Here is a 24,946-nt window from a genome sequence, read left to right as displayed (position 1 = left end):
CTTATTTGCAAGGAAAAGACAAAGCAGAGTTCTTTAGGAGTAGTCCAGAGGTTGGACAACGGCTAATGTATTTTTCCTGTTAATTGATTTCTTTCAAACCTCCATTTCTGAAAAAAAATGCCCCCTGTTCATGCTCCCTGCAAACAGTCTCCTTTTTTCATGCTTTTCTGGTTTCCATGTAACTGCTTGCTGTATCCACAGCACTGTATCAGTGCTATGCCCACCCTTCCTGGGGGCGAAGTGTTCTCTCTGGCCAGGTTTGGCTGGGAGCATTCCAAATGCTTTCTTAAGAAAATGTCAGTTCAGTGACATGGAGGAGGGCAACCACACAATGAAATACCCTCTGTGTCACAAAAGCAAATAGCTTGGGGAAATAGTGATGTGTCATGTTTGTTTAGCTTGGCAGATGAATTCCCCCCATGGGTAGCGTGGACTAGGTGCTTTACTTGATGTCAGGTGCATCTGCTCAGATCTAAGAAATACCTTTTAATACATGCAGCAGGCTTAATTTCAGACATAAACAAAGAATACTTCTGCTGGCCTCTCAATTAGCAGAGGAAACTGTTGTCAATTCCCTTTTCTATATGTTGTTCTGATTTACAGGCAATTACTCCCGGTACTTGGGGACACAAGAGCCTGAGACCAAAGCCATCATAGAGAGCTTGATATTGAAGCAGGATTTCAGCCTCTCTGTTGCGCTAGATGGAGGATCTCTGCTTGTCACTTACCCGTACGATAAGCCAGCGCAGACAGGTATGACTAACTCCTCCAGGACCTTGCACACATAGTTACCCTCGGGCTGTCTCTGCAGAAGTTCATGTGACCACATGGTGCAAGAGCTTCTTGCGCTGGTGGTGTTTTATAGTCTCCTTTTGTGTTCAGCCCTTCGTGTGTGGAGTTGACAGTCTAAGTAAAGCTATAAAACCTCACAGGATTCAGCTAAGGATCAGAACACTTAGCATTTCTGTTCCTACAACAGTATTTCAACTTTGTCTCTGCCAAAGCCAGTATAAAGTCTGCTTTTGATACCACCCCTCAATGACAGAGAAAATCTGGAATACCCCTGAAACAGTGTGTCACTAATACAGGATCATGGGGTTAGAATGGGAATCTGCCCCTCCAATGAACAGGAGTTGCACTCTCAAAGTCTCACTTTTCTCTTTGTAGTGGAGAACAAAGAAACACTAAAGCATTTGGCATCTCTGTATGCCAACAACCATCCGCTGATGCATTTGGGCCAGCCAGGCTGTCCAAATAAGTCAGGTATGTTTGGTTGAATCCTTTAAACCCTCCGTGAGCTTGTGCTAGACTCTGCTAGGAGCAGATCTGGCTGACAGCTGTGTTCTTGCTCTCACAGATGAGAATATTCCAGGCGGTGTGATCCGTGGCTCTGAATGGCACAGTCACTTGGGAAGTATGAAGGTACTTCATCACGGCATAAGGCTTTCCACCTCTGCTAAACCAGCATTAAAAAGCATATTTTTTCTGATGTCTGGGCCGAACTTCCCCACCTCCAGCTGCACTTTGCAAAGCTTTTTAAATACCACCTATTTTGTTGTAACTGTGGTTTTGGTTTCTGCAGGATTTCAGTGTTACTTTTGGTCAGTGTCCTGAGATCACTGTTTACACCAGCTGCTGTTACTTCCCGAGTGCAGGGCAGCTCCCCGGCCTGTGGGCAGACCACAGGAAATCTCTCCTTAGCATGCTCGTGGAGGTGAGCCGCAGTCTGTGGAAGGAAATTCTGGCAAGGAGTGAAGGTAGTGGGCTGAGTGGGGAGGAGGGGAGAGGAAGAGCGCAGTACGGAGAGTCTTTGTGTTTTTATTGGTGCTATGTAATTACAGACGGTCAAAATTTAGACTACATGAGGAATGGATTGAACAGAGGCAGTGAGTGACCAGGAAATGTGTTGACAAGCGAGTTAAACATCTGTGCTGTTCTGCCTCATGGTGGGCCGAGCAGTCCTTGCAGTGTTGTGCACTTTTATTTATTATGAGGGTCAGGGATAGAGAATGGGCTGTGTTTTGAGGGGAGGATTAGATCCTGTTTTAGTTACAAATATGCCATATGCTTGGATCTGAATGTGAAGTGTTTGAAATGCTTTATTTCAGGTTCATAAGGGCGTCCATGGGTTTGTCCAAGACAAGAGTGGCAAGGCAATTTCTAAAGCTACCATTGTTGTTAATGAAGGTTTGAAGGTCTATACTAAAGAAGGTGGCTATTTCCATGTGCTGTTGGCTCCAGGTTTGCATAACATTGATGCGATAGCTGACGGGTACCAGCAGAAACATGTCAAGGTATGTGAATGTCTGTCTTTGGAGATCTTCCCTGTCATATAAAGTCATAGAATCATAGAATCGTTTAGGTTGGAAAAGACCTTTAAGATCATTCAGTCCAACCATTAACCTAACATTACCAAGTCCACACTAAACCAATCAAGGGTAGACTAGACTAAACCATGTCCCAAAGTGCCACATCTGCCCGTTTTTTGAACGCTTCCAGGGATGGGGACTCCACCACCTCTCTGGGCAGCCTGTTCCAATGCTTGACTACCCTTTCTGTGAAGAAATTTTTCCTAATATCCAATCTAAACCTCCCCTGGCGCAGCTTGAGCCCATTTCCTCTTGTCCTATCGCTAACTACTTGGGAGAAGAGACGACACCCAGTCATCCCCTACTGGGGCTCTGCCTCATTGCCTGTGTTTAGCTGCTGGTTATATGCCCAGGGTAGCTGTTTTCTGCCTTGATACAATGGATGGAGAAGAATTTCCCGGCACAGCAGAGTTGTTTTGGGTAGTAGCTTTTCTTTCCATTGCACTTGTCTTTGGCATCTGCCTGGTCCTGCCCTGGTCATCAAGTACCTCTCTTGTCTGGACACCTAACAGAGGTGAAAGCTTTGAGACAGTCTGAGCTCTTCTATCTTTCTGCAGGTCTTTGTACGTCACGATGCACCCAGCTCTGTGTTCATTGTATTTGACACAGAAAACAGGATATTTGGTCTGCCAAGGGAGCTGGTTGTAACTGTTGCAGGTAAAGTGACACTTGATCAAAGCTTTGAGCTTTGCTTTCTGTGCTGGTTCATGCTGACAATGACCCTTCTCTTCACCGAACTGGAGAAGTAGCCTGCGGACTTAAGCTATCTCCTGCTTTCCCTTCTGAACACGTGCTTGTCCTTGCAAACTGGTCCAACAACCCTTGGATCTGGTGATGCTGGGCCAGCAGATGGGGAGGGAGGGTGGAAGGAGAGAGTGTTGCAGGGGTCTGAATGGTCCAGAATGGATTTTGAGAGATGCCTGGAATGGGGTTTGTGCATAGAACTGGGACCTAGGACATCTTGCTTCTTCCCCAAGGTTTCTTTTGAGTGGTGTGGCACCAGGTAAGCATTAAGAGATTTTTTTTGTCGAGGTGGCAGCTGCTGGGGAGGCTAGAGTTTATACCCAGTGGTCTGCAGAGGAGCTCAGTGATGCTACCCTAGATTGCGAGCGCAGAAAATAAAGCTAGTGCAGTGCTGCTCTGGAAGCAGCTCTCTTGCATGGCATGTTTTCTGTGGCTTGGGAGGAAGGAGCAGGGTCACAGTGAAGTGAGGAAAGTGAGTGTGACTGTACAAGGGGAGAGAGATGGTGGCGAGCCTATGAGTCTCTGGGGTGGGGGAACATGGCATTAACTTTGATGTCTTCTTTCTGGTAGGTGCAAGTATGTCTGCTCTGGTCCTCACCGCCTGTATCATCTGGTGTGTCTGCTCAATTAAGTCCAACAGACACAAGGATGGCTTCCACCGCCTCCGACAGCACCACGATGATTATGAGGACGAAATCCGCATGATGTCCACCGGCTCAAAGAAGTCCCTCCTGAGCCATGAATTCCAGGATGAAACAGACACTGAAGAAGAAACATTGTACTCCAGCAAACACTGACACCTCCCGGGCAGGAAAGGAGGTTCCCATGGACCAGACCTGGTGGCAGGGGGGGCGATCCCTGTGGTTCAGTTTTGAAACATTAACTTGCAGGATGTGTCCTTCAGCGTGGGTGGCAGCTCCCAACTTCCCTCTACTATTTGCCCTGTTCCTATGTACATGCAAATCAGTGGGTGTTGGAGGCTGTGTGTGGGCTAAGGACACGGCTTGTTTCATTTTTGGGTCAAGATCTGGATGTCCACGTGACATTGTTTGAAAGGCAACTTAACAGGGTGGCCAGCAGAGTTCCTAGCACTTGCCCAGCATCTCAGCACAGTGAGCAGATGGTGGGGAAGTGCCCCAAGACCTGCATGGGGTCGTAGTTACAACACTCCAAAGCAGTTTACCTGTTTTGATTTCATGTTTTCCACTCTGTACTTGAGGGAAGCCAGATCCTTCACTTGACTCCACATTCTGCGGAGCAGCCCTTGGAAAAAGACTGTACTTGGTTCTCAGCTGCTCCCTTGGAGCTTTTCCCCACCATGAGATGATGTGGCTTGCTATGATCTGCAGTGGTTGTGGAGCACCTCTAATGTGTTGCTAGTTCCGGGCAGTGACTTGGCATTCTGAAAGCTGGGGGAGATGACATCCATTCTCAGTGTGAGCTGGACAAAAGAGCAAATGTCAGAGCTTCGGTGAACTCCAACAAAGTTCAGTTGCTTGCCAGCTCTGCAGTGCTGCTGTTCCTGACTTCTGGGGAAGAAAGAAACTTTATCCCCATCACCCCCGGTTGCTTCTTGTTTGTGTAGTAGACTTGGCCTTTGGGGTCTCATGTTAGCGTTACAACAGCACAGTGTCCGAAAGAGCAACTGGAGGTTGTTCTAAGCAAATGGATAAACTGATTGTGGTGGATACTGTAGAAAAGCAATCAATTATTGACTCCACCTGATCAGTTTTGCTCAAGTCCACCACTATTCAGGAGGAAACCGTGAAATCTGACCACTGCTTTGTATTTGAGCATTATTGGAGCAGCAGGGAGAGGTCATGGGAGTATCCATGGCCCAACTTCAGTCTTAAATTTTGAAGAAAAGCTGCGCCATTTGCCATTGTCTGTCTAATACCGTTTAGTGATCAGAGCACTTTGGAAACACCCTCTCATCAAGCTCTGGTAATGGTAGGCATCAAATTAGCTGCTGGCTTGGCTCTGTTCTGCTACTACAGCATCCCTGAACTATGTAGCAAGAGCTCCACCTGCTTGTGTGTCTGCAGTTGTGTCCGCTGCTGCGGGGGCCTGGGTGCAAGGCGTGAGGAAGGGCTGAACGGCTGTGCTGAAAGAGAAGGGAAAAGCAGCCAAATTCTGTTTTGTAGCACTTGGCAGGAAGTTGGAAAGAGGAGCCGCAGCGTGCATCCCCAGGACACATTGGATTTGTGGGGAACAGAAGGAATGTCCAGAAGGGAAGAATGGCTGAAATGTTTGATTTTCAAAGCCTTTATGCATCTCTGATGTTCCCATGCTTTCTGAGCAGAAGGCTGGGGTTAGAATAGGCACTTACTTTTTTGCTGCTCATTTTCTTTTTTAATTCCTGCCCCACTGACCCAAGCTCCGGGGTGCAGGAGCCTGGCGCAGCAACATCTTAGGCACCTAGTTTGCCCTGGGCTGATCTGTTCTCCAGCAGCCTGGGGAGGTCCACTAGTGAAACCTGCACACGGTGTGTATGGGAGGTGTTTGCACCCAAATGTGGTTCTGGCCTGGTCTCCTCTGGGGGAACAGCGCAGCGGGTTCCCTGCTGAAAGCTGCTGGGCCACATCACCTTGGGAAGGAGCTGTTCCTCGCCTCTGTGTGTGGTAGATGCCCTTCTGGAACCACATGCCTGTGGCCGTGCTGCCGTGCTCATTGTCTCAGCAGCTGCGTGCTGCTTTTGTGCAGCTATCTGGAGGGACAAAGATAACCCTTAGAGACCAGTATACCTTCTTCCCTGCTCCACAGGGAATTATATGGCAAGAAGCACGTGATGAGATCTGGCTGGGGAGGGGTGCTGGGAGCAGGGAGGTGAGGCTGAGGATTCCCCATGCTCCTGTCTGCATCCGTGTGGTGTGAAAGAGCTGCTCTTGTTGCCTCTGTTCTGCGGGAGCCATGAACATCCCTGTGCCTGCTCCCAGCTCATCGTGGTGAACAGGGGATGGGGTTTGGTCCTGGGCTGTGACCCTTTTCCATGTGTAATGGGCAGCAGCACGCAATAGCGTTAACCCTGCCTAATCTCTGAACTTTTCCTGCTTCTGAGGGCGTTAACAAGAGACACAGCTGGGGTTTTATATTAAAGTTGAGTTTGCAAATGGCTCTTAGGGCTCTGTTCGGGCTTTGCTTGCTCTGGCAGCAGGTAACGGACTGAGCTGGCCTTGCTTTGTCCCACTAGCAATAAGTCTCGTTAGGAATCGGCCCTTTCCCTCTGAGAGTGCATTCTGCAATTAGCTTGGAGTAGGTGCATATTTTTGAGGTGAGTGGTTTTGAGATGTTTTGCAAACGTGTGAGACTTTTCTACGCAGCAGGACCAGGTAGGGTGTCTGGCTCTCGCTCCGTGCTCGCAGCCGCAGCAAGTAAGCGCTGGAGCTGTTTGTCGCCAGTTTTGGGAAGGCGGGAGCAGCCTCCCCTCGCCGTCAGTCTGTCTGTCCATCCGTCTGTCTGTCCGTCCATCCATCCGCGGGAGCACCTGTGCAACTTCTGGCGAGGAGCCGGTTCCCCTGCGGGTGCTCGTCCCTGGAGCGTGTCGGTCCGTGCACTGTGCCTTCAAATGTACATTTTTAAAAGGGACTTGAACGCCTTTTCCTGGAAGCAGGGCGGTGCGAGGCGAGGCCTGGCTCTGCCCTCAAGCCAGGCCCTCTGGTTTTTTTTTTACCTGTATACTGAGATCCAATAATCTGTATAAAACTATTTTGATGTCCACCTGGCTTGTCTCGTTCTTCCTACGACGGGCAGCGGGGGCTCGGGGCTGCAAGGAGGACGCCGGGGCCGGGGCCGACGTGTCCCGCCCGGTGCTCGGCGCTGCATGGGGACCGCCGGGGCTAGGGGCCGCCCAGCCGCTAGGGGGCGCTGGAGCGGGAGGTCCGCCCGTCCCGTCGGGCACCGCGCCCTCAGGACGACGCTCTGGCCCGCTCTTCTCGGCGGCGCGGTCTCGCCGGGCCGCGGCTGACGTTGGACAACAAAGATGGCGGCGGGGAGCAGCAACTACTGGGAAGGTGAGTGGGGCCTGGGGGCGGCGGGGACGGGGCGGCTGCGCGCCGCGGGGCCCTCCCGGGGCACGGCCCGGCCCGGGCAGGGTGGTGCCGCTGCTGGTTCCCCTCTGCCCGCCTCTGGGGGGGTCGATGGCGCCACTGCAGCCTCCGGGCGCGGACGGCGTCGGCCCCTCAGCCATGAGGCGTCGGTGTCCGGCTGAGCCCCACGGCGGGGAGGCCCCGGGGCCCGCGGTGAGGGGGGCGGCACCCCGCGCCGGACGCTCCCGGTCGTGTGGAGCGGGTCATGCGGGTGTGTTCAGCCGTGAGCCTCCCTCTTTCAGCGTGGGGTGCTCCCCCTTCTGCGGTCGCCCTGTTGTCGGTTCCCCCCTTCTCTCTGGGGCTCTCCTCTCTGGGGCTCCCGAGCGGTCTGCACCAGCTCCGCTCGAAAGCACCTCGTGAAAACGCGTCCCCCAAAGGCGTGGGGGTCACCGTGCGGGTTTGTGACTTCTCCCTTGCTCTCGGCCGCCCCGTGCAGATCTCCGGAAGCAGGCGAGGCAGCTGGAGAACGAGCTGGACCTGAAGCTGGTCTCCTTCAGCAAACTCTGCACCAGCTACAGCAGCACCCGAGACGGAAGGCGCGACAGGTATAGGTACTAGCCCATGTCTTTATGTTTTAAATGCTGCTTGCGGTACTTAGTTCGTTTTTATAATTTTCTTAAGGCTAATCCTACCTGTTGCTTTTATGCTTAGCTTCTTAAGAGGCTCATTTCAGCACTTCTTGAGGCTGTGATGCTGGTGTTGGTCGCGATGCGATATTGGCATGTGAGTTAGAAAGGTGTGTGGGCTGCAGTGGTGCGTCGTGAGAGCATGTATGTCGCTAGGGGAAGCTGAATTTAAACTTCAGTGTGTAACTGTGGGGTTAGTGTGCGAACTGATGATAGGGCTTTTTAGTGCTCGCTACATCGGCTTGTTTTCCAGTTTTTCTTGTATTAAATTAGCAGGAGGTTTTCAGGGACTTCAGTGTTAGGGGAATTTAGCTTTACACCTCCCAGGTGGGCTGGTGTAATATACCAATAAATACTGTACAATACCATAGTATTTGTTATCCCTGTTTTAATGGTAAGAGAACTGGAGTGTTTAGCAGCTGTGACTGGTCCAAGGTTGAGCAGAAGACCATCCCTCCCTTCAGGAGGGGTAGCTGTTTCTTTCTGGCTTTCTCCTAAGATGAGTAATAATAGTGAGAGCTAGATATATGTTTTTATGTATATATAAACCAGATACATACATATACGTGTGTATACATCTGAATAGTTTCTGTTTGCTTTAGGCAGATTCATGTTTGACTGAAGAATTAGTATGATAAAACTTTTCAAGTCTTTCTAGCTTATGGGCCAGAGTTGAGGTCTTTCCTGCAGTTCCACAGCACTAATTATCAACTTCTCTGTCCTTGTGCACAACCTTTAAAAACCAACATTCCTTGCTTATTAACTGTGGGTCCCAACACTGTGTATCACTTGTGAATGTGACTACTGTATGGATGTGTGTTGGTATTTTTATTTATTTCATTTGATGACTGAATCAATTTTGAACCTTTAAAAGAATTTCTGGTTCTGGAAGCCTGAGAGAGCCTCAGGAATGACCATGTTACTCTTGAATCAGAGTCCTAGTTTCTCTTTTGTTTCTGGTTTTGTGCTGTTACTTGCCGTGTCATCTAATTGTTTTGGTTATTTTTGCTGTCCTGTGCAAAACTTACTTTTCTTACTCTAGTTACAATAGCTTACGAAAGCAAAGAGTAGTCTCTGAAAGGTATTTGTTGTCATACTGCTGCAGGTTGGCATGCAAAGTGTTGTGCTTCTATTCTGTTGCTTAGATATGACTTCTCATTGTGGTTTTAGTTTATCTTAAAAAGCGTACTGTATGAAACTGTAATTGTGATAAATTGTGTGGTTTGTATTGCTCTGTAGAACACTGACTGCTTAATAGGTCAGTGAGTTGTCCTAGCACTGTGTAATTAAAGAGTAATTATGCAGCTGGTGTAACATGCTAATAGTGCATTGCTCCCTCCTGCCAATAAATAAATAAACTAAGCTTAAAAGTTGGGGAGAGAAGGGTATTGGTGCTAGACACGTGCTGGTAGGAGACAAGTGTTTGGTGTCAGGCATATCTTTCGAGAGGTTGCATTTTCCCCAGGTGATACTGTGTTATTAGTTCAGATAAGAGTTAAAGGTATGTATGATAAGTAAATGTAATTTTTCTGAGCTTAATTAATCCCTAGGAAACCTGTGTAGTGGAGCTTGCTAACACTAGTGTTTCCTTATTTCTTGGATTCATGAAAAGATGATGTACTTTGCAGTAACTGCTCTGCCTCTTCTTCCTTAGCTCTGACACAACTCCTCTCTTAAATGGATCAAGCCAGGACAGAATGTTTGAGACTATGGCTGTGGAGATTGAACAACTTCTGGGAAAGGTAACGCAAGTTACTGTGGTTTTACTTCAGCATCTAGGAAATACTGCAGTACAGTTTCTGTGATGAATGTTAGGAAATACTAGTGTGGGTGTTGAGTGTTTCAGAAGGTGTGCGTCTGTCATCAGAGCCAGCTCCTTCAGCTTATGCATTGTAACTTACAAGAATAAGCCACTTCATGGTTTTGGTTTTTGTTTTTCCTTCCTCTAGCTTACTGGAATAAATGACAAAATGGCAGAATACACAAATAGTGCAGGAGTCCCGTCCCTGAACGCTGCACTGATGCATACGTTACAGCGTCATAGAGACATATTGCAGGTAACAAACACACGTCCTTGCTTTTATTTTGTTTCTTTGTTTGGAATAATTATTAACAGTGCAGATATCACAGCATGCTTGAATGTCTTACCAGAAGATTTAAATGCCGCCGATCCCATGTCACTTTTCCTCTCTCCAGGCACCCCCCTCAGTGAACTCTGAGTTGAAAAAATAGCATTTTTTTATGTCATATTGGTGACTAGTACCTAACTAAGAGCGAGCAGTAAAGCATGCCGTCTTATGTAGGTGTCTTTTATATAGCAAAAGGGGAAAGGTACTGTAATGAATTATCTTGTCTGTGTGGTCTATCACATAGCAATATGAGAGGGAACATCACACTTAATATGATTTTAAAACCATCTAAACTGCTAAAGGGAGTTGGAGGAAATGTGATGGCTAAAGCTACTAATTAGTGTTATAAATCAACCAGGTTTCAAACTGGTAATGTTTTCATGACATAGTAATGTTAAAATTAATTTTTAAATTAATTTTAAAATTAATTTAAAAATAAAGTTAAAAATGCATGTTTTATTTGGCTGGTCATGTACAGTTTGATTTCTGTTTTGTATCTGTGCAATACATGATGTAAAAAGCATAATATTTTGTAAAAGCCGTAGCATTTATATGAAAAATAGCGCTGAATTTTTACAATGGTTTTGGTGGACACCAGTTGCCAGTTAAATTGGTTTTCGAGGAGTATTAGCTGCCTGAAACGTTTTCAAATGTAAAATTGCAACTTGAACGTTAAAAAAAAAACATCTTCACTGTTCAAAAATACTTTTTTTTTCATCTGGTGTAACTTAACAAAATAAACCCAAGAACATCTTCACCACACCAAATAAGTAGGTTTTACTAGGGCTTCTGATTCAACCAGCAATGGGAAATTCCAACACGAAATGAGAATTCATCAGAAAGGTGAAGAGATAGGAAATTGGGAGAAGGAATTACAGTGGATTTCCCTCTATGACCTGAGCTGTAGCTATCAAAAGTTAGCAACTACTGTAAGAGCAGTGAGTTTTAAAAATACTTTGCATTAACTTCCAAGCACTTTTGATGTTAATTTCGTAAGTTGTTCTTGCACTTTGTATTAGAGAACAGGTAACATTTTAAAAGATGGTTGGCTCTTGCTTGAGCATATTGTGTTGTTAAATTGATCTCAGGATCCTAATTTGGGGAGTAATTGTTTTGTTACAGGATTATACGCACGAATTCCACAAAACCAAAGCGAACTTTTTGGCAATACGAGAAAGGGAGAATCTGTTGGGATCAGTACGAAAAGATATCGAGTAAGTTGTATTGCTTGTTATAGCAATGGTATGGGACTGTCCTCGGAGGGAGAAGGTGGAAACCCTCCTGTAGGAGAATACTTGGCATAGCTTATTCGTCTGTGCTCTGAATAAAACAAAGTTACTTACTTGAATTCACAACTCTTATTAAGGTTGTGGTAAGATTCTGTTTTGTTTTGTTCTTGGGTTTTAGATCATATAAAAGTGGGTCTGGTGTGAATAACAGAAGAACAGAACTATTCCTGAAGGAACACGAACACCTTCGAAAGTAGGTGTTACTTGTTATTTACTTATGTTGGACGTGCCTAACTTTTCTGGGGGATGAAACATTCCTAATTTCAAGTATGTGTGAAAGCTTTGTCCATTTGTGGATATGTACATCCACAATGAATGCCTTGCACTATGTATTCTGTGACAGTGCTGCTACTTACGCAGCTGGGTAAACATTTATTGCTTGTGCTGACTGTGAAGCACATACAGTAGGTAGTAGTCACGTGTCCTGGTTTTGGCTGGGATAGAGTTAATTTTCTTCCTAATGGCTGGCATAGTGCTGTGTTTTGGATTTAGTTTGAGAATAACAGTTGATAACACAGTGACGTTTTAGTTGTTGCTAAGTAGTGCTTACACTAGTCAAGGACTTTTTCAGCTTCCCATGCTCTGCCAGGTGCACAAGAAGCTGGGAAGGGGCACAGCCAGGCCAGCTGACCCAAACTGGCCAAAGGGACATTCCATACCATATGGCGTCATGCGCAGTATAGAAACTGGGGGGAGTTGGCTGGGGGGCAGCGATCGCTGCTCAGGGACTGGCTGGGTATCGGTCAGCGGGTGGTGAGCAATTGCATTGTGCATCGCTTATTTTGTATATTATTATTATTTTCCCTTCCCTTTCTGTCCTATTAAACTGTCTTTATTTCAACCCACGAATTTTACTTTATTTTTCCGATTCTCTCCCCCATCGCACTGGTATTTAGCTGCCTGCTGGGTTAAACCACAACAGCATGGTAGTTTTCAGTGATTTTGACTTTAGGATCTCTTCAACACTAAGTGACATCTGCATGTTGTCTTCAGTGGGCTTTCACAAGTCACTTGTGATTCAGACTTCAGGCTTGGTTTCCTGTCTTAAGGAAGTAGATGCCTTTATAGTAATACTAACTGGGATAAGGGTTAAAAAACAAGACAGAAAGTCCCAATGATTTAGCTGGTTTTCCCTTTCTCCTTCTTCATTTGTCGGAGTCAGACAGAGAAGAGCCTTTTTTTCCTTGTGTCTCTACTGAATGTGTAGAAAAGTTGATGGAAGAGACTAATTCCAAAATTACCTGTCCACTTACGTATTTGCAAATAGACTCATTTATTGGCCAAGTTAACAAGTAAAATAGAAAGCACTTTCTTTTTATTCCTGTTGCAGAGAGGGCATTAGATTATAGCTGCTTTGTGTGCTCCCCATTCAGCAAAAGCAGCACACTCGAGTAGAAGAGTGCTGGAAGGTTCACATTTTCTAGATAGTCAAGTAGCACTGATCGTCATGCCTCTGTTCTTGACTGTAGTGGTGCTAAACCTCAGTCTTGCACAAGAGGGCAGGCTTTCATTAAAAAAAAAAAAAAAAATTACCCGTTGCTTTCTCAAATGTGCTTTCTTAAAAAAACTTAAATTTCTAGCCAGAACTGCACAAAAAGCTTTTACAGGAAATTAAAACCAAATTTTTTGATTGTGGCTTACCACCACTTCATCCTCAATTTTCTTCACTATCTTTAAAACTCAGAAATTAATTGATTTAAAGCTTGAATTATGACTTTTGTTAGGTTGAATTTATTATTAAGCATGCATGATCAGGAAATGTAAAGTTTCCAAGAATAAAACCCCATCTTAATATTTTGGAGGTGAATATTACCTGCAGTGTTGTACTTTGAAGAATCAATGTCAGTTAATCTGAGTAAACCTGATCCTTTCTAGATGTTGTTTGGGGTTTTTTGTTTTACTTTATTTACCACCCGTCCAGTAAAAAAAAACCAAAACCTTTTATGCATTTGGCATTTTGTTAAAGAAGGCTACAAATAAAATATTTCTGGAGTTGTAAAATATACTTCTGAGAAACTAACGTTCCTCTGAGTGCACTATTTTGAAAAGTTTGAAACAATGAAGAGAGGAAAACTTAAACCATTTTGTAAATGTTATCTGGCAGATGTCTTCAGAATTTGAGCCTAGCATTCATTGATTACTTTGATCTCTTCAAACATGCTAAACTCTCCAGTATGTTTTTAGGATGAAAATGCATGAAAAATAGAATGAAATAAAGCAGTTTCAGAAACAGTTAAGCAATTTTCTAGGTGATTATTTGAAAATGTCAAGACTTAAAAAATCCCCCATGATGCTGAGAAAAAGAAAACAATGAGTAAGAGTGAGTTGGGGATCTTTAGGAAAGAGGGCTAAAACTAATCGTGGAATACTCCTGCCTGGTGGAGATAACTGTAAGGTGTATGAAGAAATGTGGTGTAGAAGCAGAAGACAACCTTGGTGAGAAATCAAAGCTTGCAAGATTATGGAGAGGTTCATATTGAGTGAACTCAACAGGCAAGTGCAGGTCAACCAGGGGATCAGGCCCAGGCAGCACGGGTTTATGAAAGGCAGGTCCTGCTTGACCAACCTGATCTCCTTTTATGACCTGGTGACCCACCTGGTAGATGATGGAAAGGCTGTGGATGTCATTTACCTGGACTTTAGCAAAGCTTTTGACACCATCTCCCATAATATTCTCCTTGGGAAGCTGGCAGCTCATGGCTTGGACGGGCGTAGTCTTCGCTGGGTAAAAAACTGGTTGGGTGGCCGAGCCCAGAGAGTTGTGGTAAACGGAGTTAAGTCCAGTTGGCGGCCGGTCACGAGCAGTGTTCCCCAGGGCTCTGTTTTGGGGCCAGCCTTGTTTAATATCTTTATCGATGATCTGGATGAGGGGATTGAGTGCACCCCAGTAAGTTTGCAGATGACACCAAGTTGGGCGGGAGTGTCGATCTGTTGGAGGGTAGGATGGCCCTGCAGAGGGACCTGGACAGGCCGGACCCATGGGCCAAGGCCAACTGCTTGAGGTTTAACAAGGCCAAGTGCCGGGTCCTGCACTTCAGTCACAACAACCCCATGCCACGCTACAGGCTTGGGGAAGAGTGGCTGGAAAGCTGCCTGGCTGAAAAGGACCTGGGGGTGTTGGTCGACAGCCGGCTGAACATGAGCCAGCAGTGTGCCCAGGTGGCCAAGAAGGCCAACAGCATCCTGGCTTGTATCAGGAATAGTGTGGCCAGCAGCAGCAGGGAAGTGATTGTCCCCCTGTACTCGGCACTGGTGAGGCCACACCTGGAATACTGTGTCTGGTTTTGGGCCCCTCAATACAAGAAAGACATTGAGGTGCTGGAGCGTGTCCAGAGAAGGGCAACGAAGCTGGTGAAGGGTCTGGAGCACAGGGCTGATGGGGAGCGGCTGAGGGAACCGGGGTTGTTTAGCCTGGAGAAGAGGAGGCTGAGGGGAGACCTTATCGCTCTCTACAACTACCTGACAGGAGGTTGTAGTAAGGTGGGTGTTGGTCTCTTCTCCCATGTAGTAAGCGACAGGATGAGAGGAAATGGGCTCAAGCTGCGCCAGGGGAGGTTTAGGCTGGAAATTAGGAAAAATTTCTTCATGGAAAGGGTAGTCAAGCATTGGAACAGGCTGCCCAGAGAGGTGGTGGAGTCCCCATCTCTGGAAGTGTTCAAAAAATGGGTAGATGTGGCACTTCAGGACGTGGTTTAGTCTAGTCTACCCTTGATTGGTTTAGTGTGGACTTGGTAGTGTAGGTTAATGGTTGGACTGAATGATCTTAAAGGTCTTTTCCAACCTAAATGATTCTATGATTCTATGTTCAAAACTTTTGAATTGAGAATCAGTAAGCTCAGAAAGAGATACTGGCAGAGGAAATTATTAAGAGAGTTTCAACATGTTTGTCTTCAGAGAAAGCAGTTAATGAGCTATTAATGCCAAAAAGCTGTAAAAGCTAGCAAAAGGTCCCAGGAAATCACCAGGAGCTTGCAGATTACACCAAACACGCTCCTACGATAAGCTGACAAGCTTTGTGTGAGTCTTGATGCTGAATATTTGCAGTGCAGTAAATCATGGTGCTAGACTAATTGGTAGAACTACGTGATAAATGTATATGCACTGTCACAAAGAGACAACAGTAAAAATTCAAATGTATTTTTAGTGAAGTTATGAAACCTATTTAAAAGAGCTTGAAAAATGGAGATGGGAACATAAACTTTGCATGTGTGTTATTATTATTATATGCTGCAAAGTAATGAAATAATGCAACAGGAATGATATATTCCTATCGAATATTGGAGTGTTCGCTTGGTCTTGACCCTGCTTAATTTATTAAGTACTTTATTTATTAAGTACTTTAACCTATTACATATTTATTCCATGATCTGATAATGGAGAATGTATGAGCTATTACCCCACTGCAGAGTACCAGACTCGTCTGTTGGCCTTTTTCTTTATGCGCTACCAGGTGAGACAGGATAAGCAGAACTTGAGTTTACTCTTGGTGGCATTTTCTGTGAATGCTCTTTAAAAAGCGTGCTGGCAGCCCTAGGTGTCTTGTTTGTGGTGCTTTCTTACTTGGGAGTAAGAGGAGGAGAGCGAGAAAGCTCTTCTCCAGGAGGGACTTTGGAGAGAAGCTGGACCTCTGTTTTTTGCCTGAATCTGGTTTTTGATTTTTCTGTCACATTTTGAACATCATCTCTTCTGGAAGGACTAAAAAGGAGGGAGAATCTGTCTGTCTTAATTTTACATATGTAGGTAATTGTGAAAAAAGGAGGGGAAATAAAAAAATCTGAGTCCAAAGTTTTGATGAATAAAAGGATCTGACGTATATTACACACCAAGGGAATTACAGCAGCTGAAGCGCTGTGCAAACCCTTGCTATGCCTGTAATACATAAACTGCTATCCATTAAGCCATAAGGATCATGCATCCATTTGGATTCACTTTCCCTGGGTGGGGCTGGCTGCTGTGTCAGCGCTGCTGGCACCAGGGTGTTGTGTGCTTTTGCGTTAGGATCCCGGTGCTGCCGGGGCAGCCCTGGGGCTGGGGGCATGCAGGGCTCCGTGCTGCCGCACCCCAGTTCTGGGAGGGTTAGAGAAAGTGTATCATGTTCTCTCTTCCACTGAAAGCTTCACTGCTGGTTCAATTCATTTTATAAATCAGCTGGTTTTGAGTTTTATTGGGAAAGAACATTGATTTGTCTAGAAATTTTATTGACTAGGTGTGAGGCATGAAGTTGCTAAGTCTCTCAGTTTGCTACTTAATTTCTATAAGGATAACTTAAGGATAGTTTTACCTACCTCTGCAAAGAAAACCAATAATGCCTGATTTTTTTTTTTTTTTTAAATAAAAATTTTAACACCTGTTAATTAAAATGAGGCTGGAAGACAGGTCTTGTCGAATGTTGATGCCCTACTAATATTTTTATCTAATACCTCAGATCTTTTGGCATGTCGGATGCTTAAAGAAATAGCAAGTCTAGCACGGTTGTGTTTGCGGTTGATTTTTTGAATGCTTGTTTTCTCAGGTCTGTGCCATTCAGTAAACGTATTTGTCTCATCTTTTCTGTTTGTATGCTTTTGGGCAGGGAGGTAAGCAAGTCATCCTTTTTCTTGTAACACTGTTTTCCATCTAAAGCAAACAATTTTGATGAATAGATCCAGCTTAGCATTTTGAAAAGTGCTCTGAAAAGTGCTGCCTCAGAGGAAAGAGTCCTGTCAACTTAGTGTTTGCCCTGAGAAATTCTGCTGTTATTGATGAGCTATAGCCTAAGTCAGCAAAGACAGGACTAATGTGTTTGATTAAATTTGCAATATTGCATGTGTAACAATTGAGGAAGGCTTCCAAGATTTAGATAGAAATTACAGATTTTATTACCTATGATGAATTCTTTGTAAAACTAGATGAAAACTAGACCACTTAGTGGTCGCCAGCATTTACTGTAGTAGATTTGTTCTGTCATTGTAGGGCCACTGTATGACTATTGCTTTATTACTCAGCTCCAGTGCTCAAAAATTAGACATTTGTCCTTTCCCAAAAGAAGTGCCTGGTGGTGAAGCAGGTGCCTGTGCTGGCACAGATATCGTTAGTTGTGTTTTTAACTGTTGTCAGATGACTCTGTGTTTCTGGTGTGTGTTGCTATGCAGGCTATCAGTCTAATCAGTAAAAAAAATTTTCAGCTTGGAGTATCAGGTGTAAGTGATGCAGGTGGATGAGATGAACCTGCTCCAAGTGTTCAGGCTAGCTGAGGACATAAAACACTCCTGTGTGTTTCAAAATGTTTAGCACGGGGAACAGAGAGGGGTGCCGGATTAGGTGGGTGAGAAACTTTGAAGGAGAAAAGGAGGAGAGCAAACAGAGAGGGATGTGTTCTGCATGTGAAAGAGAAAAGAGGAATAAGAGAGGTGAGCAAAAGAAATAACGGGAATCTGCAGCAGTTGTGTAATGGTGCTATTAATAATACATACCTCCTTCATGGAGATGATTAGGATAAATTAATGTTCATGCAGTACTTCATATATGTGAAGTACTCTGAAGTACTAAATACTGTGATTACTATTATTATTGCATTTCATTTTTGAGCGGAACTATTTCAAATTTCCTGTTGTTGTTTGGGCAGAAATGGCCACATTCAGTAGAGAATAATCACCGGGAAACTGCTTTCAAACTTTGTTCATAATACAGTCCAGACCTTAATAGAGGGAGTGACTTGTTGACTGTTTTCCTTCTAAATATTGATGTTGCTTACAAATTTTTACTTCACTACTGATTTGCCTGGAGAAGTCAGCTTAATGAGATGCTGAGATGCCTTACAGGTTTTTTGATTACAGGTGTGTTGATCTTTTGGGAAAAGCTGCCAGTTTTCTATGGTAATTTAATTTCCTTTTCTTTGTTATCCCTGTTCTCTGCTCGGCATGCCCTGATTTCCATTCACTGTGCTGTTGCTGCTCAGGTTCCTGTGGATGTCAGTGGACCTTCAGTATTGGATTAAAACCAGAGACCTGCTGTTGTCCCTCCTTCCATCCCCTCCCTCGCCTCCAGTTGCAGGGGGAGGACCCACAGATGCCTGGGCAATGACTGCCCCGGCTGATACATGATTCACCACTGCATCTCCTTCATCTTCTCTTGAAAAGAAAGAGACTGTAGGAAAAGCAGCTAATTCACCAATTCCTTTTTCCTTCCCAAGGTGGTTGGGGAAGCAGCAGGGAGGGAGGAGTGTGATGAGCCTCTCCTTGGGTGCCTGCTGGCTGCCTGCTCTGCAGCCTCAGAACTGCTGAGCTCCACTTTAGTTAGGCCCAATAAGGTTGTTTTTGGGGGTTTTGTTTGTTTTTTTTTTTAATTGCAAAACTTGCCTCTAAATTAAACTTATTTTTTCTTCATCTCAAAGCAGAATGTGATGTTCTTGTTGCTTCATTCTCTTAATTTTAATACAGATTTTAACTGAAGCACTGCTTGATAACGAATAATTTTCTTTGTAGCAGTTATGAAAAAACAAAACAGATCTGCTATGAAAGGACAATACATGCTATCCACGCCCTTGGTTTGGACTGTTTGCCAAGAAGCAGCAAATACGGTGTAATTTGGCTGCAGACTTGCTGTGCAGTAGTAATGGAAGGCTGCAGCACTTTGTCTATTGAACTGGAAGATACAGTGCAAGGAGAGATTGAGGAAACTGGGTTAAAATGTTTTTCTTCTGGCCATTAATTGCAAGAGCTCTGGCAATGGTCTGTCACTGTTTTCCCAAATGCGGTTACATACCATTGACTTGTTTTCTTTGTTTCTGGAATAAGGAAGTTTGGGAAACTCGCATTAAAAGTGCGTGCTAGTGCCTCAGCTCGCCAGTCAGGATGATTGCGGTAATTACCTTACTGACTGACTTATCATTGAATATCCATAATATGGACTTTCTGGGTAGGGCTATGTGCTCTGTCTGAGCAGCAGCACAAATAAAATGGTTTTCAAGGAAGAGATTTGAACAAAGGAGGATTTTTGCTATTGCAAAAGCATTCTTAAAGATGCATGCCGACTTGTACTGTAATCCTGTTTCAAAATAGGATTCTGTTTTTGCTTTCTGCTCTGTCTCCTATAGCTGCAGAGTTTTCTCAATTGCAGTTACGCATCAGTGATTCCTTCCTTTAGTCTTATGTATGGAACTGAATGGGTTTTATCTCCAAGCCTGCTGGCAGAACTTCTGTCTCTTGAAGATTCATGGCAGAATGACACAAGGCCACTTCCGAAGTGGCTGGATCGGCTTCCCCTGTAACAGTCCCAGACTGACTACGAGACTTGGGCATATCATATACTTAACTGCAACACCAGACTGAGCACGACTTACCTATTTCCTTATTTTAATAATAAATATTCCTCAATGAGGGAGACGGTTCATGTCTTCTGGAAAACAGAAACTTCACTGCTTATTATGTGGCTGTAATTATATGACTGTATGAACAAGTTATTGAAGTAGTTTAATGAGAATTTGGGGAGGTTCAAAGCTTGTAGGCAATGAAGGAGGATGCTCTCCTGGGTATCGTTATTATTTATAAATAACTTAATAAAAGAACGTGAAAATCATCCAAGCACTTCAGGATTTAAAAGAGGTTTTCCCTCTAAAAATAGCTTGAGCTTCATTAGAGTAAAATCAGCTAGTGCTTTTCATCTTCCTGTGCTGTATTTAGGACTTTAAAAAACCAAACCTACCCCAAAACACTAAGCCAAAGATGATATTAATCTCACAAGGTTTATCTGCATGCTTTCCTTATAGTTGGATTGCTTTAAAAATACTGTAATCAAGAATTTCTCTGACATTGATGACTTTTGACATTTTTTATACTTCAATATGTCTGAAATGAATGATACTTGAAGAAAGCGGGGGGACAGACACCAAAAAAAAAACCAACAAACCCACAACACACATGCACAGAACCCAGTTTGAGGACTTCCTTTGTAACTTCCACTACACAACTGGATGATCCAGGTGGCAAAGGATGCAGTCACATGGGTGTTAGTATTAAAAACCTCCAACTCAAATTGTTTGCTTTTCATTTTTCATCTGTATAAAATGTGAAGGTTTATGCATGAACTTCCATGTACCCCCAGCAAAGACACTACAGAAACTATCCTAAGTCTTTCTGAATGTCTGCAGAAACTAAAGAACAAACCCTCATAACACAGTGTGAAAGATTGCCCAAATATATCACGGAAAAAGGGTGGTTGGGACTAAAACTCTGCTCTGGTTCTCAGTTCCAGGCTTTACCTTAGAAACAACACTATGCCCTTGATGGGGTAAGAGGGAAGGATAAAAAACTTCAAACTTCAGAGCTCTGTGTTTGCTTTGGAAGTTTCTTGCTCGTTTCAGAAATAAACAAGTCAGTGATGCAGGTTTTATTTGTTTTTAGCTTTCCTTTCAACACTGTTTCTTAACTAGGACAGCTTCTCCCCCCCCCCCCCCCCAAGCCTGTATTGAAATTAGGACTTTGACAAGTACTGAAATCCTTCTTATATGGGTTGGTTTGGAAAAGTAGGTGCATCTTTTGAACAGAAACAACAATTGTGGAGTTTTTATAGACTTTCTCTTGTGGAATCTGAGAATCACTAATTATTCTAATGTGACATGTCATTTTTTTGTCAGTGTGGCTGTGTGCTTCCTTCTTCTTTAAGGCCAGAAGTGCTTGCTCTTTATTTGCTATTGGAATCTCCAGTAAAAACAAGCTGTTGAATTTAATTTGATGTTAAATAGTGATTATTTCTGTTTTTCTCAAATACAGTGTGTACCTCTGGAAAAGTTATCATATTACTGTGTAAATGGCATTCTTGAGTTCATTTAATTTGAGCCTCTGTACTAATGCATCAGAATGAGGTTCTCATTCTTGTCTGCTGTACGGTAGGCTATGCAGATATCTTAAGTGAGTTGCTTTACCAGTGGTTTGATAAAAGGCATCAACTCCCATCTGCTGAGGATACTTTCCATCAGATCCATGCTTTGGTAAGAAGAGCTCGACCCACATTCCCACTAAAGCATGCCTATTTTAGCCTGATAATACAATTTTGCTTACAACCTTTCAAGGACCTTAGTTTTGTTGTCAAGTGAAAAGATGCAGAGTGCTTTCCTCTCAATTGAGAGACTTGTTTATATTGAGTAGAGTCGCACTTCTGGAAGAATGCATCTTGTTCAGTCTTAGATAAAAAAAACAAGCCTAAGAATATAGTGAAATTGGGTCGGAAGAAAAATGTTGAGAACTTCACCCATTAATGAATTGTGTCCTGAATTTGGATGGTAGATGGTTTAAATGTAGTGTGCACTTTAAATTTTAAACCACGGGTGTTCATTATATTGTATAGTTAACTGTGCAGTTTTAAGAATAATTTTCTGAAGCTTAATAAACAGATAGGTGGGTAGTTTAACATCAGGTACTTCAGCCAAGTCCTGGATGAAAGCCATATCGCTTTCTGCATCTACCAAACAAACCCTCAAAACCACAGCAGGTGAAAATGCAGTTAGGAAGCAGAATACATTTCTGTCAATGTGTATTTTAGGGTTTTGTACTAAATTAAAATTGGGTTGTCATCCTAGGGATAACTCTCACTTCATTCCTGTGTTGGCTTCACTGGAAATTAAAAAGATATTAATTACAAAGTTGTTTATATGATGGGGCTCTTCTGGAAGACATTCCGTGTTCTCTTTTCTTGGTTTCTTAGGAGTGTGAGAGTAGTGGAACAATTTTTTTAGCTTTGTCTAGCTTTAGTCAAAAACCACTGAGCTAGAAAAGTGGCACAATCTTTTTTGTTACAGTACAGATTATAAACGGCTTGTGTTTCTTGTAGCTTGTGCATTTATCGTGTCTGTGTGTGCCCAACAAATCAGTAATGACAGGTTATCTCAGTAGAGCTTGCTTTTCGTCAGATCAGTGTTGGGTATCGAAGGCTGCGTTGCTTGGGTTTGGGGGTATTTCCCTTTAGTTAAAGGTATAATCTAAATTATGTATTTTAAACCAGAGGAAATAATGCAAACAGCACTCCCACTGAATGCTAGTTCTGTATGCAGCATGTAAAATTTGAGGAAATGCCGATATAGTCCATTAGTAAGTTACTGGAATTGTTCTGACAGTTGTGGTTAGTGATAATGACTTACAGTAAGGCCTGCCCTTCTCAGTTCATTTAACTTTGTTCCTATGGGTAATATGGAGCAATTATACAGGAGGGTCAATCTATCCAGGAACTTTCACAACCATGAATAGCCTCTAGAAACCTCATTATGTGGCTGTTGGTGCCATCCTGGCATTGGTTTTATGCTTACTAATATGCAACCAGCTGCTGCACTTCATTTAGACAACAGGAGCTGTTTTCATTTTAAGTTTTTAACTGTGTTCTTTGGGTAAACTATATACTGCAGATTATTGAGAAGGCTCTTATTTCCTTATAGATTAGCTTTAAAGGAAGAAGTATTGCTGTTGCTCACCCTCTTGGGACAAACATCAGGCACTCTCCCCAGTAGTCTGTGTGCCAAAGAGCTTTCTTGGCTAACTCCTCTTTTTGCAGAAACATTTCTTTCACTCTGTTGATAATTCCCAGACAAGTCCAGTGGAGGTGCAGCCTGTACCCTTTGGAAATCCATGAGAAGCAACTTGTTGGTGTTCTCGGACCTGTGAAGGTGGATCCCTGCGTTCAGGGATCTCCCCTGATTTGCTTGCATCCATTAAATTGTTCTTTAAACTGAGTTAGAACAACTAATCTTTTTGTTGGTTACTGTGCATATGTAGACATGTTTGCAGATGTTAGACAGCTGCAAAGAAAGTACTTATGTTAGCTTATCTTAAGTCCAAATTGTTGGAATTGATAAGCTATTGAGATATTTACTTAGTGATGTAGCTAGGAGTCCAGTTTTTAGTGAATTTTGTGTCAGAGGGTTGCAGGTTGGATGGAGTAAGTTTCACCATGACCATTTTTTTTCCCTGGAAATCCTTTGGCAGATTCTTCCCTACAGTGAAAAGCATGCCTCTTGCATGGTTGGTCCCGTCCGTCCGTCCGTGTCCCCCCCCCCATATTCAAGATACATGTTGAACCACCTGGAAAGAAATTCAATACCAAATACTGTTGGTTAACTCCTGCCTAGAGCAATGGATTACATTCCAGTGCTTTTCATTCTAGATTTAACAAATTGCTTGCATTGATTAAAAGCAATGTGATGTTGTGCTGTTGTGCTTTTTTTCTTTTCCATTTTTGCAACTATTCCTCACTCTTATTGGAAGTGATTACTGAGTGTCAGAGTCCCCAGAACAATGATCCGCAGAAATAAGCTTACTTATGTGTTTAGAGTTTGTAGGTGTGATGTTGTTAACATGTTCCTTTGGAGCAAATCTGTATATGGACTTAATGCTCATGTTTGTGCTGGTTTTTATGTTTGTTTGTTGTAGACTCCTATTTAATTTTGTCTAATGCAGCAGAAAGCGTGGAAACGTTGTACCTCCTTAGCATGCAGACTTGTGCTTTCATTAACATATAAAGGGAACCCACAAAAGATAGCCGTTTACGTTGGTATTTGAACCTTTCTCTGCTTTCAGAATGGTTTCTGTGGGCAAACTGTTCATCCCTGAAAATGCCCGTTTTACCTCACATCTTTGATTTTGGCCAGCTAGCTCTTCTCATGCTGGAAACATAAGATGGATGCTTTGTAGTCAAATATATTCCTTTTCCTCCCTGTGCTGTTGCATGCTGTGCATTTATAGCAGGTGCTACTTCTGCTCTTCTGTAGAAACACAGGAGCGAACTTCGTGTTGTCTGCACAGTCCTCTATTACAAATGGTCTCTCTTTGGGTGTCCTATACCCCAGGTCTGTTTGTCTCACCGTGCTCTTGTGTTGGGTCTCAGTCAGCGAGTTGGCTTCTACGCCAATTTTTCTCTTCATTAGCAACTGTGGGAGACTCTCCAAACTAGCTAAGCAGCTCCAGTGCAATTTGCTCTTTCTTTGACACTGAATTGAATCAAGCATGAGACGAGTCTTATAAAAGCTGGAATATCTTGTTTGTTATCACAGGAAAAAAATGTGTTCTACTTTACATTTTTCTAGTTAAGTCTTTAAAGAGCTTAATGATCTTCAGAATTTTTTTAATGATGAGTTATCTTGATGGCAAGCAGAAAAAATTAGGTGGAGCTAGGGGTTTTTTTGTGTTTGTGTGCACAGTGTTTCTTTCACTTGTGAGTTAGGAATTAGTGTGATGGTAATAACTGACTGTACAAGTCTGATTTGCTTCATCATAATCTGTATATTTGTATTAGAATATCAAGTATGTTTTGCAATATTTGCATTCCTGAAGCTCCACGTTGCCTGGTGATCTAGGACTGTGAAAATACAAATGATTTAGTGCAGGCAGTTTGAGAGAGCTGAGACTAGGGATTAATCTTGCAGTTAGAGAAAGAACAAAGTAAAATTATTATCCTGTAATTATTCTTTACGAAAGAAAGTAAGTAGTTATCAAGTGCTATATTAGTTTATTCTACAGGGGGTTTCCCTAATCCTTTTAAATTATTCTTCGTGACAATATCGCCCTTAACTTTATCTGAAGGGTTTAAAGTGCATTGTGAAATGAGTTGTGTGCAGATGAGTCTTACTGCTGAATCTTGTTTCTCTGACAAGTGCTTGTCTTGGGTATCTAGCTGGTAAGTCAGCAGAAAAATCTTTGGATGTGGGAGAAGCCCAGTCCTCACCTAAGTAGTCTCTATATT

At 43.5% G+C, this 24,946-nt stretch overlaps 2 protein-coding genes across 5 annotated transcripts in view; both read left to right on the top strand.

Annotated features, from left to right (window-relative positions):
• CPD (carboxypeptidase D) overlaps nucleotides 1–6,830 on the top strand; it is a 28,061-nt gene extending 21,231 nt beyond the window's left edge. For both annotated transcript variants that reach the window (XM_075720084.1, XM_075720085.1), the window contains exons 15-21: nucleotides 604–753; nucleotides 1,168–1,263; nucleotides 1,358–1,422; nucleotides 1,583–1,714; nucleotides 2,109–2,294; nucleotides 2,927–3,026; nucleotides 3,684–6,830. In XM_075720084.1, the coding sequence (XP_075576199.1) occupies nucleotides 604–753; nucleotides 1,168–1,263; nucleotides 1,358–1,422; nucleotides 1,583–1,714; nucleotides 2,109–2,294; nucleotides 2,927–3,026; nucleotides 3,684–3,910 (956 nt within the window). In that variant the 3' untranslated portion in view covers nucleotides 3,911–6,830. The remainder of the gene's footprint in view (nucleotides 1–603; nucleotides 754–1,167; nucleotides 1,264–1,357; nucleotides 1,423–1,582; nucleotides 1,715–2,108; nucleotides 2,295–2,926; nucleotides 3,027–3,683) is intronic.
• A 257-nt stretch (nucleotides 6,831–7,087) lies between these two features.
• Nucleotides 7,088–24,946, top strand: part of GOSR1 (golgi SNAP receptor complex member 1) — a 32,789-nt gene continuing 14,930 nt past the window's right edge. The window contains exons 1-6 of one of the 3 annotated variants that reach the window (XM_075719641.1): nucleotides 7,088–7,123; nucleotides 7,635–7,743; nucleotides 9,479–9,566; nucleotides 9,774–9,881; nucleotides 11,076–11,167; nucleotides 11,361–11,435. In XM_075719641.1, the coding sequence (XP_075575756.1) occupies nucleotides 7,093–7,123; nucleotides 7,635–7,743; nucleotides 9,479–9,566; nucleotides 9,774–9,881; nucleotides 11,076–11,167; nucleotides 11,361–11,435 (503 nt within the window). In that variant the 5' untranslated portion in view covers nucleotides 7,088–7,092. Of the gene's footprint in view, nucleotides 7,129–7,612; nucleotides 7,750–9,478; nucleotides 9,567–9,773; nucleotides 9,882–11,075; nucleotides 11,168–11,360; nucleotides 11,436–24,946 lie in introns of all 3 variants that reach the window. The other 2 variants (XM_075719640.1, XM_075719639.1) reach the window with 2 other exon arrangements.

Source organism: Pelecanus crispus, chromosome 12 (assembly GCF_030463565.1).
Source record: "Pelecanus crispus isolate bPelCri1 chromosome 12, bPelCri1.pri, whole genome shotgun sequence".
NCBI lineage: Eukaryota > Metazoa > Chordata > Aves > Pelecaniformes > Pelecanidae > Pelecanus > Pelecanus crispus.
Note: the sequence above shows the minus strand (reverse complement) of the source record. Positions and strands in the feature narration are given on the sequence as shown.